The sequence below is a fragment of the Urocitellus parryii genome, chromosome 8 (genome assembly GCF_045843805.1).
Source record: "Urocitellus parryii isolate mUroPar1 chromosome 8, mUroPar1.hap1, whole genome shotgun sequence".
In the NCBI taxonomy this organism is placed as follows: Eukaryota; Metazoa; Chordata; class Mammalia; order Rodentia; family Sciuridae; genus Urocitellus; species Urocitellus parryii.
The window spans coordinates 44,117,980-44,136,543 of NC_135538.1; the positions used below are offsets into that span (position 1 = coordinate 44,117,980).

Below are 18,564 nucleotides of genomic sequence, written 5' to 3' on the forward strand. Positions count from 1 at the left end.
TTGCTCACAAAAAGAACTTATTTCTAAAAAAAAAAAAAAAAAAAGTTAACTTGTTTGTGGTCTATGGATTTTGTCCAGAAAGTCAAGGAAGTTCCTTTTTAAAAAAAATTATGCCTGATTGCAAACAGTCTATTCATTGGATACCGCTTGTAAACTAGAATAACATAAGAGTTCTCATATCAGTAATTTAATTTCACACAGTCTTTTATCACTTAACTTGAATCCTTTCTCAAAGAAAATTAGAACCTACGATTTTATTGTATTCGTTAGATAGGCAAACTACCTAAGTAGCATAAATCCTTTATTTTACCTATATTAAAAGAAACCCAGGGCTGTGGTTGTGGCTCAGCAGTAGAATTCTCACCTACCATGTGCATGGGATGCTGGGTTCGATCCTCAGCACCACATTAAAAATAAAAAATAAAGGTGGGGCTGGGGCTGTAGCTCAGTGGTAAAGTGCTTGCCTCATATGTGTAAGGCACTGGGTTCGATCCCTAGCACCACATAGAAATAAAGATACTGTGTGTTCATCTACAACAAAATAAATATTTTTTTAAATAATAAAGGTAAAGTGTCCAATTATAACTAAAACAAAAAAAATTAAAAAGAAACCATGCTTTATTTTTCAGAAATAAAATATTCTAAGACAACATAAGTAGTCAATTGCTAATTTTGAAAAATAGTATTTTAGGGCAATGGTTAGAGAAATGCAGCCTTGTTATAATCTTTTGTAGGATTGCTTCATTTTATAAATTATGGTAAAACAAACAAACCCTTTCGAACAGTTCAGTCTCTTAAGTTTGAAATACTCTGAGCTCTTCTTTTTCCTATGGCATAGTTTTTCTCTTATGCCACTTATTGTGGTCTGTTCTTTCTGGCTAGGATCTTTAAAGTAATCACATGGAAGTCTTTAGTTTACTATCCTATCTACTTTCTCCCAGGAGATTTTGCTTCTTCACACAAATGTAGGAGCAAAGATTGAGTGAAAAAAAAAAAAAAAAAAAACAGCTACAAGCGAGGCCGAGGCGGTGCTGGGCCTCAAGCCAGTGCAGGGCACACTCCGATATGTGCTCCTGCAGACGCCTGCCACGTGCCTGATGAGAGGGACCAGGGAAATGGAGCCAGAGCTGCTGCTGCAGAAGGCCACAAGAACGTGGAGGCCATGCAGAACTACAGGCCTGAGTTGAGTCACCTGCTGGAGGGGCAGCAGGAGGTGCAGAGACAAGTCAAAGAGAGTGCATCACAGACAAGGGATGTCCTCAAACCACATTTTAATGATTTAAAGGGAACCTTTGGGAAGCTCCTCAATGAAGGATTGGTGACTCTTTTGCAAGAGGTGGACACCATTGAACAAAACACCATTAAGCCACTAGATGACTGCCAGAAGCTGACATGGAGTTAACACGGCAGAGGACTTAGTGTAAGAAGGTGAGATTGCCGTTCTTGGTGGTATAGAAGAGCAGAATGAGAAACTGGAGCTTCACCACAAAGGTCTCACACAGACAACTGGAGAACTTACAGAAGTGCCTTTACTGGTTTATGTGCCTTGTTTATCTGCTTAGTTGGATGATTCAATTCTTAACATATTAAAGATAACATTTTGAAGCATGGAACAGTAGCATCTCTCCCACCAGTGCAAATAGAAAAACTAATAGAGAAACCTGAAGGCATCATAGAATGATGGCGTAAGGTGCATGACGATTTCGCAGACTAAGATTACAGGCTTCAGTTCTGAAAATGCTCTTCAAAACATTTTGAAGATATATATGTAGATTCTGAAACTGAATTCATAATATTGCACATAGACCCCAAAGTTGATTATCAGTTCAGAGTCTGCACCTGAGAAGATGTCCAACATGAGTGGAGTCCATGGAGCATCCCCCAAATAGGTCATTCTACGTTGGTGCCTCATGAGCAGACAACTGGCTTTGAGGGATATCACCTGAGCAGTCGAAGAAATATAGCACTCTGGAATGATTCTGAATCCTCAGGTATACTCTACTCCAGCACTCCAACCTATATCTGTGGGCAGACATTAACATTCAGAGTTGAAACTGTGCGACAGCCAGACAGAAGAGATGGTATAGGAGTATGTGCAGAGGAGCAGAACAGATATAACTCTGCAGCGAGATCAGGCTACATGCATTAGTATCAATGGTGCAGTTTCAGTTGCCTGCAGTTGCCTCCTGATCCACTGTCACATTTGACATCGAAGATGTGACTCTGGGAACTACTGATAATAATGAAGGCGAAAACTTCAAGCTCCGAACTATTAGCTCAAATTATGGACAAGTGGTTTTTGATTGGTTGCTTGATCAGTCTTGTGGTTCTCTTTACTTTGGATGCTCATTTTTTTTTTTTTTTTTTTTTTTTTTTTTTACTTTTTATCCTGGATGGAAAGTATTCATGTGTTTTAAAGTTTTGGATGCTTGGCTTGGTTTACTATCTCTGTCCTCAACCCAGTTAGGTTGTTAACTATTTTCATGTTGTTGCTATTGTTTTAAAGTTAAATTAATCTTTCAGGCCATGGGAAATGACAAGTGTCTACTGGATTCACTTTGCAATATTTTAGCCAGAAGAGAGTTTGAATGGTGTGGACAAAAACCATAATTCAGTGAATTTTGTTTTTAATCATACTATTAATAAAAATAGCAAATTACAATAAAATAAATCAGCTTTAAATATCTGGGAGGATAACAAAGTCCTGTGCCCTTCCACTGTACTTCTTAAAGTTGGTTAATGTAACATTTTATTAAATCTCTTTCAGCATCCAAGGCCATGTGAAACTTTAGAATAGAACAGGAGCAGACCAGATAGAAGCCAAAGTTCTGTAATATTCATTCACTTGTTTTTTTCCACATGAGTGCATTGACTGTGTACTGTATATTCAGGAATTTGAAAGCAGTGTTGGCATTTATCCCATTTTCAATAATTATTAAGTCTAAAAAGCTTTATGATTTTTGCCTTTTTTTTAACAGTGCCTGAGTAAGTGCCTATAATGGGCAAGTATTATCTTTTGTTCTTTCTTTGCAGTTTGATTCAAGATAGGATAGAAGATACAGGATGCAGTGGTTCACAGCTATAATTCTAGCAAATCGAGAAGCTGAGGCAGAAGGATCACAAGTTTGAGGCCAGCCTTAGCAACTTAGTCAGACCCTGTTTCAAAATAAAAAGGGCTGGGAATGTGGCTCAGTTGTAGAGTGCCCTGGGTTCAATCCCTAGTACTGTTAAAAAAGAGGATTTGTACAGGGTGAAGCTACTTATAAAAGTAGTAAATACAGCAGTGTTAGCCATTTCACAAGTATATGATATGCACATATGTGCCTCCAGGGTCAATGATATGCACATTACTATTTGTAGTTATGAGCTACAGTCCAGTTAATGTCAGTTTGATAAATGGTCTATTAGTGGACCAAAGAAATACAGAGTAAATACTTGACTGATTTTTTTAAACTTAAATTTATGTAAGATATTTATTTGAAGGACTTAATATGAAAAAAATAATAGCCATAATTTGATATACTAGCTTGTAGACTTTTTTAACATTTGGAAAGCAATTTTTTTCATTTTTACAGGTAGTAGAAAAATGGAAAAGCAAGCTTGATTATTTTTGTAAGATAATTTATTTCGGAGCTCTTGTTCCCTGTTAGATAATCATGACCAATTTTCTCCTTGCCTTTTTATGTATAAGTGCCTTTCATATGTTTAGTGACTATAAAGAGGTTCTAGGATATAGACACCTTGCCCAGCCATCTGAAACAAAATTAAAAACTCAAAAGTTAAAAAAAAAAAAAAAAAAGCTTTCATTGCTCTTTTCCGACAAGAAAGGTATCTTTTCTTGGTGATGCTTTCCTCCTGTTCTTTTCTAGGTCTGAATGTGCTTACAGAAGAATTGTCTATTAGTTTTAGGTAATTTATAACCCTTAGCAGCTTTAGAAAATTATTTTATTTGAAAACTACCATAGGTAAAAGGTTCATATTTCCAATTCAAACAAAGTATGTTGATTCAAACTGGTTTGGTGGTGATTCTTATTCTACTAGACTGAGCCTACAATTTTTTTCTAATGGTGATTATATTATATTTAATTTTCTTGAAAATGAACTAAAATACCTTGTACTTCTTAACTAGTAACTGAGTTTTAGTAAGTATTTCCTGTCTTATCTGCATTTGTTCCCTATATTCTAACTTAATCATTTTAAAATTTGTTTTTCCTGTCTAGGCTCTTGAAAATCATTTACAACAAAAACATTCCGCAGAGCTTCAGTCATTGAAAGATGCACACCGAGAGTCAATGGAGGGCTTCCGGATAGAGATGGAACAGGAACTTCAGACTCTTCGGTTTGAATTAGAAGATGAAGGAAAGGCTATGCTTGGTATTTTGGAAGGATTATAATTTGTCATATTTATTTGTATATTTTTCCATTTAAGATTCTTGTGAAGTAACACTTTTATTTTTAAATTTTGAAGCATCAAAATAATATTGAAATGCATAGCATATTTTATTTAAAAAGGCAAGTGAGGTAGAATAGAGTGGGTAGAATAGAAAGTTTACTCAGGTTTCTCTATACTCTGGCTATGAAAGCAGTATTCATTGATACTTGGGACTGAGTCAGGCATCTCAGAATTCAGTCAGTGTCTAATGGACAGACCCATGGAACCATGTATCTTTTAACTACATAGTCATATTGATTTTTCCACTTCAGGATTTTCTTTTAATGATTAGGTCTGCCTTTTTGTCAAGATATATTTTATATGGGGTTTAAATCTACAGAATGGATCTTTTCATAGAAAGAAGTTTATTTTTAAAGAAAAACTATATGTGTGTGTGTGTGTGTGTGTTTGCTTTATTTTTCTATGTTGTTTTTGTTTGTTTGTTTATTTTTAGTGTCATTTGGCAACTTGTTATTCCCACCATCCAATTTTCTACTGTTTGGTTTTATTCTAAATTCTACTAATATTTTTATTGCATGTTTGTCACAGTTCAGTGCATATTGTTTCCAAGTAGGAATTGGGAGCAAACAAGAACAAAGTGTTATAAATATTTGGGGCCTCAAAGGGAAAACCATTTGACCCTCTTCTTCTCTATTGCTACTGGGAGTCTTTGGCCAAGTCATTACAGTTCTCTCTCCTTTCTACTTGAAAAGACACTGTAATAGCTAGCACTAAAAGCATATTAAGTATGAACATTTACTAAAGGTCTATGAAGTACCTGAGTATATGCTAGAGATTTTGCTAAGCAAAGAGAACTAAAAAGTGAACTCATGCTCTGAATTTGCACAGAGCTGATTGTCAAAAGCAGAGGTGACCTTTATATAATTATGGCCAAAGGGAGTCTACATAGCCATATCACCGTGAATGTGCCCAATCTTTTCTTTTCTTGGAAGCCAAGCAGAATAGGGCATGGCTAGTACTTTAGTGGGATATTTCTGGCCAAAGGGGAATACACAGTTCCACAGCTATGTGAGGAGAGTTTTACAGGCCAGGTATTGTAACTATTAGTGTTTAACCCATTGAAACATTATTTAAATATCTTTTTAATGACAAGGAATTTTGAGTTTTTCAAAAAATGTATTTATTTTAAGGTAATTATAAATTCACATGTAGTTTTAAGGAAGAATACAAAGAAATTCCTTGTACCCTTTATCCAGTTGCCCTGTGGTGACATCTTTTAAAACTATAATATAGTAATATATGTAAAATATCATATTATAATAATGATATAACCACTATATTGACATTGATACTATCAAGATACAGAACATTTGCAGCACTATGAGAATTCTTCTTGTCTTTTTGTAGCCTCACCTACTTCTCTCTCCTTCCTATCTGTAATTCCTGACAACCATTGATCTATTGTCCATTTCTATAATTTTGTCACTTTAAAATACAACCAGTTTTATAAATGGAATAATACAAATATTTAACCTTTAGATACAGGCTTTTTCACTCAGCATAATTCTCTGGAATCAATAAGGTGGTTGTGTGTATCAGTAAGTTTGTTCCTTTTCATTGTTGCATATTATTCCACAGTAAGGACATACCATTGTTCATTGTCCTTCACTTACTGGAAGTCATCTGTGCTTTTAGTTTGGGCTATTTCAAGTAAAGCTTCAATAAACATTATTTAGCCACCCACCTTTACTTCCAGTGGTGCTTCCTGGACCAACATAGCCATTATAGCTTGTGAAGTGCTGAGAGAGGTCTTAGGTGGCTCAACCTCTATGGCTCTGTGGCCGTCACTGACTATGTACATGCTTTTTAGGAGGGACTCTGGTAGACTCCAGAAGTCAGGAAATGGGGCCAGTGACCTTTGAGGATGTGGCTGTGAACTTCACCCAGGAAGAGTGGGCATTGCTAACTGGTTCCCAGATGAAGCTCTGCAGAACTGTGATGCAGGAAACCTTCAGGAACCTGGCCTCTGTAGGACAAAAACAGGAAGACCAGAACATTGAAGATGAATACAGAAATCCCTGGAGAAATCAGTCAAATGGTAGAGAGACTCAGTGAATATAAAAAAAAGTAGACAATGTGAAGCAATGTTCAGCCAGATTCCAGATCGTATTCTTAACAAGAAAACACTTCTTGGAGTAAAGCCATATGAAAGCCACGTGTGTGAAGTGGTTGTTTGGTCATTCATCCCTTAAGAGGCACATCTCATCTGACTTTACACATGGATGATGAGTTGGTGTCCTTTGAGAATATGGCTGTGAACTTCACTGTGGACAAGTGGGCTTTGCTAGATCCCTCCAAGAGGAAGCTCTACCACAATGTGCAAACCTTTAGAAGCCTCTCTAGGAAAAGAAAGATACCACCAGACCAATGAAGATTCATGTAAAACTTCTAGGAGAAATCTATGTCAAGTGTTAGGGAGACTCTGCGAGAGTAGTGAACATGAAATATCTTTAGCCAAACTCCAGAACAATAGAACAATACAATGTTGAGAACAATACAACTCTTCCTAGTGTAAAACATGTGAAAGCTTTGAGTGTGGAGAAGTCCTCATTGGTGATTTATCACCAAATATGCTCTTCAGATCTCACACTGGACATAAACCATATGAATATCAGAAATATGGGAAAGCTATTATTTATCACCAGTGCTTGCAAAGCAGGGGCAGACTCAGAGTGGAACACCATGAATGTAAGCAATGTGAGACAGTCTTAACTTGTCCCAGTCCCCTTCTAGTACATGAAAGGATTGACACCGGAGAGAAACCACATATATGCACACCATGGGGTATAGCCTTCACTAATCACAGCACTCTTCAATACCGAGAAAGGGTTCACAGTGGCAGAAAACCCCATGGATGTCAGCAATGTGGGAGACTCTTTAGTTGTTTTACTAGTTTGGGAAGACATGAGCAAAATCACAATGGAAATAAACCCTGTGGATGTAAGCAATGTGAAAAAGTCGTCTTTGAGTCACTTGCAAAGACATGAAGGAACTCACAATGGTTAGAAACCTTATGTGTATATGAGCAATGTGGGAAAGCCTTTCATTTTCCCTGTTCCCTCAGAAAACATTGAAGAACTCACATTGGAGAGATACCCTGTGTATGTATGGATTGTAAGAAAGCCTTCAGTGACTCTTTTTTTTTTTAAAGAGAGAAAGACTTTTTTAATATTTATTTTTTAGTTTTTTGGTGGACACAACATCTTTTTTTTTTTTTAATGTGGTGCTGAGGATCGAACCCAGTGACCCGCACATGCCAGGCAAGCGTGCTACCGTTTGGGCCACATCCCCAGCCCTTCAGTGACTCTTTTATAGACATAATATAATTCACAGTGGACAGAAGCCCTATATGTGTGAACAATGTGGAAAATCACTCGGTTGTCTCAGTTTCCTTAAATTACATGAATCAGTTCACACTGGAGAGAAACCCTATGTATGTAAGCAGTATGGTAAAGCCTTTAGTTGTTCTAGTTCCTTTTGAACCCATGGAAGAATTCACAATGGAAAAAAAAAATATGAATGTATGCATGGTGGCAAAGTCTTTAGTTATTCTTTTTCCATTAAATATCATGAAAAAACAATCACTAGGGAGAAACCCTGTATATTCAAAGAGTTTAGAAGAGCCTTTAATTCTTTCTGTTACCTTAAAATATGTTAAGGGATACACAATGGAGAGAAATGCTATATATATATATATATATAAGGAATGTGGAAAAGCTTTCAGTCAAACCAGGAATATCATCACACATCAAAGGACTCACCCTGGAGAGAAACCCTATGTGTGTAAAGATTGTGGGAAAGCCTTCGGTGAATCTAGTTCCTGTCGCAGACATAAAAGAATTCACACTGAAGAAAAACCCTATGTATGTGAACAATGTGGAAAAGCATTCACCTGTTTCAGTTCCCTTAAATTACATGAAAGAACTCAGACTGGACAGAAACCCTATGTATGTCAGCAATATGGAAAATCCTTTGGTTATTCTGGTTCCTTTTGAGACCATGCAAAAATTCACAGTGGAATAAAACCCTATGTCTATAAACAGTGTGGGAGAGCCTCGAGTTCCTTTCAAAAACAAAAGAACTCACACTGGAAAGAAGCCCTATGTATGCATGTGATGTGAGAAAGCCTTTAGTTCTTCCTTTTCCCTTCAAAATCATGAAAGAATTCACAGTAGAGAGAAACCCTATTATGCAAGGAGTATAGAAAAGCCTTTAGTTCTTCCCATTGCATTAAAAATTGAAAGAACTCATACTGGAGAGAAATCTTATATATGCACATAGCATGGAAAAGCATTTAGTTGGTCCAGTCATGTTCTCAGACATCAAAGAACTCACACTGAAAAGAAACCCTATGTTTGTAAGCAATGTGGAAAAGTCTTTATTTCTTCCAGATATATTAAAATACATGAAAAAACCCACAAATCCCATTATATAAACAATGTGGGAAAGCATTCAATCCTACTATGTTCTCATAGATGAAAGAACTCATGGGAAAGTAATCCTGACCAAAGACTGTGGTAAGACTTCTTTCTATCAAACATGAACAGTGAAGATAACTCATATTAATGTAAAGTATGTGAGGATGCCTGCAGTCACTTTGTCCAGCATATACATATAAATGAACATAGTATGGAAAGAAATACGGAATACAAGAGATATGCAAAAGCCTTCAGTTGACCCATGTATAAGTATTTGCACCTAACAAAAAGTCTGTGAATGTGAAAGTACAAGAAAGTTGTCATTTAAAAAAATACATAAATAAACAATTATGTGTAAGTTTGTATATAAACGTAAGTTTTCCTTTCTCTGAGATAAATGCCCAGGGCTCAAGAGTGCAATTGCTGGGATACATGTTAGTTACATGTTTATTTTAAAAAAAAAAAAAACTGCCAAAATGTTTTCCTGAGGAGCTATGTCATTTTGTACCCCACTAAGTATTGTATGAATGACCCTGTTCCCTCACATCCTAGCCAATCTAAGAAGAGTATAATGATAATTCATTGTGGTTTTAATTTGCAGTTTCCTAATAATGATACTGAACATTTTTGTGTTCTCATTTGCCATCTGAATATCTTCTTTTATAATTGTTTATTTTTATTATTGTTTTGAGCATTCTTCATATTCTAGATACTAGTCTTTTGTCAAGCTCCTTCAGGTCTGTTTTACCCCCATCATTCCACTGAAACTGCTCTTCCTGAGGCTACCATTGACTTTTGAACTTACAAATCTATAAACTATTATGACTTACTAGATGTCACCTTATTTTCCCTATGAGCCCTTAGACCATCTCCTTCTTGAATCTTTTTCCCCTTGACTGATGTCTATGATGGTTTATATACTCATGGTATTCCTATTTTTTTGACATCTACCCTATAATCTCATTTACCATTTCTGTTTCCTCATGTATTATTAAATATTGCCATTTCCCAAGATTTAGCCCCAGCTGTCTTGTCTGTTTTCTAGTCTTCAGACTTTCCCTCATTGACTGAATTCACTTCCCTGGCTTAAGCCACCATCTGTGTGCTGGGGCTCCAAATTTGTATTTCTAGACCAAACATCTTCTCTTGTCCACAGATTTATAGTTCTTACTACATGTTAGATAATCCATCTTATACTCAGAAATTTAAAATATGAGCTCACTATCTCCCTGCAAGCTAAAATGCGTTTTCATTCCTGGACCTCCCATTCTAATTAATGATATCACCATTTACTCAGTTGCCAAATCTTAGAAAGTAGAGCTTTATTCAATTTTTTTTCTCTTTCACTGCCTCATCCTTTTTGTCAGCTCTTCTTCTTCAGTGCTTCTTAATCTCTTTCCTCATCTTTAGTCCTTTTGCTACACTTGGTTCATGGTCATGTCATTTATTACCTTGATTATTGCCAAACCTTCTTGCTGATGTTTCTTCCTGCTGTTCATCCTCCAGCCTACAGTCATGGTGAGCTTTGTAATGCTTAAATCTCACCATATGACTTCCCAGTTTAAGTCTTTCAGTGAGTCCCCATGTCCTACCTTAGGGCCAGACATGTTATTCTTTAAAGACACCCTCAACACCGGAGGAGATAAACTTATGCCCTATGTGGAAGTCTTTACAGGAGCTACAAGCACAACATTTCTACAAAGTTTCTGTATTTTAGTTTAAAAATTTATAATTTTTATTTTACTCATTTATATCATTATTCATATTTTCATATTAAGATAAAAGTAATAGGGCTGGGATTGTAGCTCAGTGGCAGAGCACTTGCCTCACACATATGAGGCACTGGTCAGCCCCACATAAAAATGAAATAAAGGTATTGTGTTCATTGACAACTGAAAAAATATTTTAAAAAAGATAAAAAGTTATGAATTTCCCAAAAAAATCATCAAGTAAAATTCATGTTTCAGAAGATAACGTGTATTCTCCAAGCTCTTATGGGAGTATTATTGCCACTTATTGCAGTTTGAGAACAAGGGACCTATAGTTAAAGTAAAAACCATTTTCTACTAAAATTTTCTCAGATTGGGTTTCATTTTATTCCAGTATCACCACATGCACTGCAACCTCTACCATACCAAATCTCATAGTTTGTCAGACAGACCAGGTTTTTTCTGCTTTTGCATATGTACCCTTCTGTGTTTTTTAATATTTTTCTTTTTTTTAATTTGTTTTAATTAGTTACACATGACAGTACAATGATCTTGAAATATCATATATTTGAATCAAATGGGATATAATTTCTCATTTTTCTGAGTATACAGGTTGCAGAATCACATTGGTCATGCAATCACATATATACTATAGCAATAATAATGTCTATTTTAATATTTTTATTTAGTTGTAGATGGACACAATGTCTTTACTTCATTTATTTATCTATTTAATGTGGTGCCTCACACATGAGAGGCAAGTGCTCAACCACTGAGCTACAACCACAGCTTCTTGATGAAGACTTTTTCTCTGCTTAGAGAGCTCTAACTCAGTCTTTTGTCTTTAGAGTCATTTACTATGCTGATCTCTTTGTGATAACATCCCCACTTTCTTGCTCCTGGGACATCTCCAATAACCCACTTACTTCCATAGAATAATGCCTTCCCTTCTAGCTTGTGCAATTACAAGGACAAGATCATATTTTATTCTCCCTTAGAATAGTGTCTGGAATTCAATAACTGGATTGTATGAAAAGGTCAATTCTAAACTCAAATAAAAGTGATGACCTCTAAAAGCATGTGACTAGCCAGTGCCTAACATATTTCAGAGCTGTTGTGGAAGAATTCTTACTTGGGTGGCAAGTTAGTGCCTAAATATTTGTTATGGTATCATTCAACCCCTAAATCTTATTATTTTAATAGTGAAATAGAAGAGCTGAAAACATTTCATCTCCATTAACACTTTGTTTTTAAACTGAACACATACCTTGAAAATACCTTGATCACTTAACCATTTGAAATTTTTCTTATCTTTATCAATGCCAGATAAACTTCAATTTCAGAATAGTAAATAACAATCTATTTCAATTCATGATAGTTCCTAATAGTCTGTTAATAATAATGTAATGGGCAGGGAATGGAGTTGTGGCTCAGTGGTAGAGCACTTGCCTTGCACGTGAGGCACTGAGTTCGATCCTCAGCACCACATAAAACTAAATAAAATAAAGATACTGTGTCCATCTAAAACTAAAAAAATTAAATAAAATAAATAAATAAATAAATAATGTAATGGGCATACATGTGTCCTACTTTGAAATAATATTCTGTAACTTTTACAATTTTTATCTGAAGTATTGATAATACTTTGGAATTTGCTAAACTTTTGTCTTTGCATTCCAGCTTCCTTACGCTCAGAACTAAATCATCAACATGCAGCTGCAATTGATTTGTTAAGGCATAATCATCATCAAGAATTGGCAGCTGCTAAAATGGAATTAGAGAGAAGCATAGACATTAGCAGAAGACAGGTAAGTGAAAATATTCTGTTCAGAAATGATTTCTGAAATATGAGTAAACCGAATTTTCACAATTTTTTGAAAATTATTTTGCAACCAACATCATTTTCACTAGTTACAGTTTACTATGTGTTGAATAGTTTTGTTTTTCAAGGGAAGTAAATGATTCTATTCTATTCAGCATACTGATCACAAAATTATATTTTATTTTTTAACTTTAATTGAATTTTTTGAATTTTATTCACATGTTTGGAAAGTGAACAATGAAATATAATCTGAAGAGTGAGGATAATACTACCCTGAAGAACTAACTATCCATGGTAGTGTGTACTATTTGTGTGTGTGTGCTGTCATTGTAGCAGTCAGTAGTCATTGAGGCTAAATATGTCTTGTGCAACCAAGAAACTACATTTTCAGTTTTATTTAATTTTATTTAATTTAAACTTGACTTTAAACACGTACATTATATAGCACAGCTATAGAAGGAGTAGTTGCTCAAGGAGAAAAAGAACAATTTATATTTCTATAGCTTTCTAGCAGAGCTACTGTTTATACTTGTAAAACACTGTTTACTGACCCAGTGTACTTTCCTTTAATTAGGTAGTTTGTGAACTTGAATGTGTATATATCTGGATGGTTGGATTTTTAGGCACCATGCAATAAAAGCTGTTTTTTATTAGTTTATTAGACTTATAATTTTTACTTTGTCAGTTTTCACCTGTATTAAATGTTCAGACCAATTTTTTTTCATTGCTAGGGAGTTTTACATGCACACTTTATATTAACCATGGAGGCAGATTATATTCTTTCAATTGTCACTGAAATTGACAGTATCTAGGCTTACAGTACTTATAGAAAACAGTGACTTTTAGGAAAATGGAAGGTAACTTATTTATCAGATAACTACAAGACTAGCACTAAAGGGGCAAAGTATGATTTAAACACCATGAGATATGTGCATGAGTTGGAGGACTTCTACAGATGTAGATCCTTTTTAGATTAAAGGACAATCATACCAACATTTTACTGCAAGACCATATAAAGCTTACTAAGTAAGAGACTTGTACTCTATTCTCAGCTCTTCCATTGATTACAAATTACCTTTGGCCAAATTATCTCTTAGGTATTGGTGTCCTTATTTATAAAAAGAGAGAGCTGTGCATTTGTGATCTTTTGCGTCTCTTGCAGCCCTGATTTTATTGAAATTGTAACCATAGAAGTATTTCTTAGATATAAGGAAAGAGAAGGAGGGATTGATGTTTTTTCATTTTAACAGTTTGCTTTTGAAGTTTATGAGAATGATTACATTTAGCATGCTAGGATGTCATTTTCCTTCCTTCCTTTAAACACAGAAAGCCAATATGTAAAAAAACTTTTCAGAATTATTTGTGTTTTACAGAATAAGGAGCACATGTGTAGAATAACAGATCTGCAGGAGGAATTACGGCACAGAGAGCATCACATCTCTGACTTGGATAAGGAGGTACAGCACCTTCATGAGAACATAACTGCCCTCACCAAAGAATTGGAATTTAAGGGGAAAGAAATCCTCAGAATACGAAGTGAATCTAACCAACAGATGAGGTATGCTGATAATTACAACAGAAGGAATATACAGTATTATATGAAGGATGGTTGCAGTGATATTTAGAAATATGTGCCTATTTTTGCAGCTACGTGGACTTTTAGTAAGATACTGAAAACCACTTTTTCTTTATTTGATGACTATGTTATAACCCAGAATACAGATGAAATGTTTGTATTTTGAATTATATATATTATGTATTCACTAACTTTGGAAATTGTGCACATAATTAACTAAAGTCTTTTAAAAATGTTATTAGTAAAAGCATTAAAGGAGACAACTTTAACATGAACTAGAAGATTAGTCACTTAAATTAGGCTGTTTATGTTACGTTTTCATATATTTTCCAAAAAAAATTCAATTCTGGTAGAATATAGAAAGTATTGAAAGCTCGACTTCAGAATAACTTTTTCTTAACTAAAAATAAATTAAACAGGTTGCATGAACAAGATTTAAACAAGAGACTTGAAAAAGAGCTGGATGTCATGACAGCAGACCATCTCAGAGAGAAAAATATCATGCGGGCAGATTTTAATAAGACTAACGAACTACTCAAGGAAATAAATGCAGCTTTACAAGTGTCGTAAGTCATATTATGTTAAAGAAAATTCATGTTTAGATAATAAACTGAGGAACATTGTTTCTAAGCTCTGATTAGGTACTCTTTTGAATCTAATAAAATGATACTTAAAAAGGAAGAATAAGATGGTAATTGTAGTGTGATACGTTCTTTCATTAGGATAAGGCAGTTAAATGATTATGTTTCATCAGCTGCTATTGCTACATTTCTTCCAAGACAATACTTACTATAAGAATATCCCTCACAGGACACTGATATTATGGCAACAACTCAAAATATACTCATTATGTATGTTAAGTAAAAAGACCATATTATGATCAATAGGAATGTCATAATCCTATGCACACAATAATAATACATATCTTATAAAAATAAAAATATCCTAAAAAACAAATACAAACTTTGGGGAGTAGAATAGGAGGTACTAAGGGTGGGAAAAACTTTTTCTTTTAAATAATCCTCTAGGTATTGCTAGAATTTCTACAACAAGCATTTAATTGTTCTACAATTTTAAAAATCCGTAATGGAAAATCATTACTAGTGACATTACTACTGATAACATGGTAAATCCAGTGTTGTTAAAATCAAAATTTCTAAACATTACTTAGTATTCCTTAAAAAATATTTTTAACCACTTCTAGATACTTATAAACTGGGCTAGTCAAGGCAACTTGTATTCAGTTCATCTTTGTGACCTAAAGCCTGGTCCACTTTAGGTTATTTTAGAATTAACTAACTCTAAAATCCCTCTAATGGCTTATTCACCTTATGTCTCTCCTCTTCCAATTTTTAAAAGTTCATACACCTATATTTCACATTAATAAAATCATAATTAGTGACTAATCCCATTACCCTTAGAGCCGAAATCAAACTTGAACTTAGTTCCAATAGATCTTATTCCGCATCATCAAATAACATCTCTAGGCTTCCTGGTGACCATGTCCTGAGCTACTTTCCTCCCTCACATGCTTCTGCCATGATATGCTGCCTCATCTCAGGCCAAAGCAATGGAGTTGGCTGACTCTGGACTGAGGCCTCTGAAACTTGCCGGGAACTGATGCTTTGCAGTGCTGGGGGGCCTTTGTGTCCATTAGGCAAGTGCAATACCACTGAGCTGCACCTTCAGCCCTGGGTCAATTTTTTCTTCACACTTGCATACAGGAACTCCCAATAATGGGAAACTCATGGAATTGCCCAAAGTAAAGGTTTACATTATCAACTCAACAAAAAGGGGTGGTTTAGGGCTTCAATGGGAAAATACGGAAGATTCCTTTTGTAAGGTCTTCGCTTAGCAACTAGATGGCCATCTTAAGTGACAGCCGCCATTTTAAGAAAACTTTTGCTTTCCTGCCCAAGGGCCTTTCTGGGAAAGGCTCACCACTCCCTCTTACCAACCCAACCCTTTACGCCTGCGGTTCTTTCCCACCCTAAGGCATATCACCACTCCCTCATACCAACTCCACCCTTAACTGCCTGCTTTAGGACCCGCCTGTCTCTAATCCCTGAACCTGCCCCATAAAGTTCCCAAACCTCAAGCCCCTATTGCCTCTCTGTCTATGGAGAGATGTGCCTTTATCTGTCAACTCTGACAAATAAACTCTCATGTGTATCTCTAAAAAATAATAATAATAATAATAACAGCTCTATGTCCTGTCTGCTGTCTTTTGTATCAGCCAAGCCAACCTTCTCAGTTTCCTTCTAAGAGTCTCCTGTGTTGTCCTCTAAAGTCTGGAATAACCGCCTATATTCTTACTATCTGATTACCTTCCTCAAAGCTAAGATGTCTTCTCCTGTTTCATCCATGTCAGCAATTCAATCAATATTGTTACTTACATAAGTGCAAGCGTGCTCACACACATGTGCACGTTCTCTCTCTCTCTCTGTCTCTCAAAAGACAGACCCCTGGTCATTGGCATTTACTTGCATGTCCTCTGAGATGAGGTGTTCTTTCTGTTGGACCAGTCATAATCTTCACATCAGTAGGCACTCAGTGAATGGTCATGAATGAATTTTATGAAGATTCCCCATCATATTGAAGTTTTTGAAGGTTCACTTTTTGAAGTTTCCCTTGAAATCATGAGAGACTTAGGTTATTATTTCTTTGATCACAGTAATTTTGATGATTGCTATTGTTATAATTTTTAAAGCCTTTTGAGCCACAGTAAAAGCTCAAATATCTGCCTTGAAGAAGAGGTTATAACCCCATGCATTCCACAGAAATGAGAAGCAATAAACCTCTATGATGTCACTATCGCTGTTTCTAGCCTCATTTTGTTTACTGGGCAGAGACTGAAATCTTGCCATCCCCTTATTCCTACTCTGAAAAAAAAAAAAAAACATGCTCACAAAAAGAAAACACTTTTGTCTATGTGTCCTATCCCCTTGAGAAGGTTAATTTATAAAAAGTAAAGTTTGTATCAAATGAATATTGAACACTTGAGCTTCAGCCAATATAACAGAAACTGAATTTTTAATTTCATTTTAATTAATTTGAATGTAAATAGCTTCATATCAACTAGTGACTACTATATTAGCACAGTTTTAAAGTTTTGGACACTTCTGGCCACATTCTTAAATGCAGTCCTCTTGGATCTGCTGAGTAGTTTGTAGTTGGGTAGTGAGCAGAGACAGTCCTTCCTAGTTTGTGGAGCTGGAGAAAGAAGATCCGAACTATTCCCAGCCTGTTCCAAAGGACTAAGGTCACCTTTTGAAGCTCCTAATTAATTGCCATGGTTTTAAAACTTCAAAATCAGGAAAACCCATGGATTCTTTTTTTTTAAATTTTTTAATATTTATTTTTTAGTTTTCGGCAGACACAACATCTTTGTTTGTATGTGGTGCTGAGGATTGAACCCCGAGCGCGCTACAGCTTGAGCCACATCCCCAGCCCCAACCCATGGATTCTTAGAAGGTGTTGGTGAAGGGCTCAAAGCAATGTGGGTTAATCTTTTAGGCCAAAGCATGGAGCTGAGGAAACGCTGAAGCAGCTGCAAGTTGCTTCCTCCTGCTGCTGCCCCAGCTCCTGCTGGACTCCAGGGAAGAATGGGTTGTCTTTTATGGAATGATTATTGGAAATCTTCTTTAATGTTGGGTATTAAAGTCCTTTTAGATTTTTGGACAGTTTTAAAAAAATTTTATTTTCTTTAGTATATTGTATCTATTTAATAAGAACCTTGTATATAATTAAAATGTCCTGTTTTTGTTTTAATGAGAGAACAGGCTATTCAATTTTACCTAAATGATGTATTATGGCAGATCTTTATTGTGCAAAAAAAACAAATGGATTAGAGATTATTCCTGATTGTTTAGGTTTACTTTACATTCACTTGTTACTGTACTTAACAAAAAAAAAAACTCATTTCCTTATGAAAGAAGTGTTGAATCTGTACTTGGACTTTAAATAGGTCAGTAATTGCTAATTAAAATAAAACACTCTACCATACCATAATTGATTATTATTTAAAAGTTTAGCTCCTTTTATCTATGATACCACAACAATTTTGTTTGATTTTTAATTTATTATTCAGGTGGTTTTCATGAATTTGTGGGAAGTGAGGAAGTAGTATTCTAGTCCTATTGTTGCAAATCAGAGTCTTTTGCTCTGTGTTTTTTGGAAAAGTTCATTATTAAAATTCTTAAGTCCTATATTTTCTTTACTTGGCATAATAGATTTCTTTCATCTCTATAAACTTAAATTCTAGAATACATGTGTGCCTCCTAATATTGTTGTTTAGCTCTAAAGTCTTAATTCACTGCTTTTTTTTTTTTAACAAAACATCTGTTTTTACGAAACATAATGGGGGGACTATTTCTGGTGAAATATTTTGTACAAGTTTTTAGGCATTCAGATCATATGCCTTTTTTGTTCATTGACTGTACACATTGACCTACATATTCCCAAGACAAAAAAAAAAAAATCAGGGCATGTATGCCTGTTGAGAATCCAACAGTGACCCTTAATTAGTAATTTTATGTGTTCTACTTCTCCTTTCTATTCTGCCTTTGTGTTACTTTTAATGAGAA

The 18,564-nt window shown here is 35.2% G+C and overlaps 1 protein-coding gene and 1 pseudogene across 3 annotated transcripts in view; both read left to right on the plus strand.

The window, feature by feature from the left end:
- Nucleotides 1–18,564, plus strand: part of Fam184a (family with sequence similarity 184 member A) — a 132,096-nt gene that overhangs the window by 104,393 nt on the left and 9,139 nt on the right. For 2 of the 3 annotated variants that reach the window (XM_077802095.1, XM_077802096.1), the window contains exons 10-12: nt 4,221–4,374; nt 12,261–12,388; nt 13,776–13,960. In XM_077802095.1, coding sequence (XP_077658221.1) covers nt 4,221–4,374; nt 12,261–12,388; nt 13,776–13,960 — 467 coding nt within the window. Of the gene's footprint in view, nt 1–4,220; nt 4,375–12,260; nt 12,389–13,775; nt 13,961–14,397; nt 14,545–18,564 lie in introns of all 3 variants that reach the window. The other variant, XM_026394081.2, reaches the window with a different exon arrangement.
- On the plus strand, nt 1,098–2,207 carry LOC113186596 (cytokine receptor-like factor 3; annotated as a pseudogene).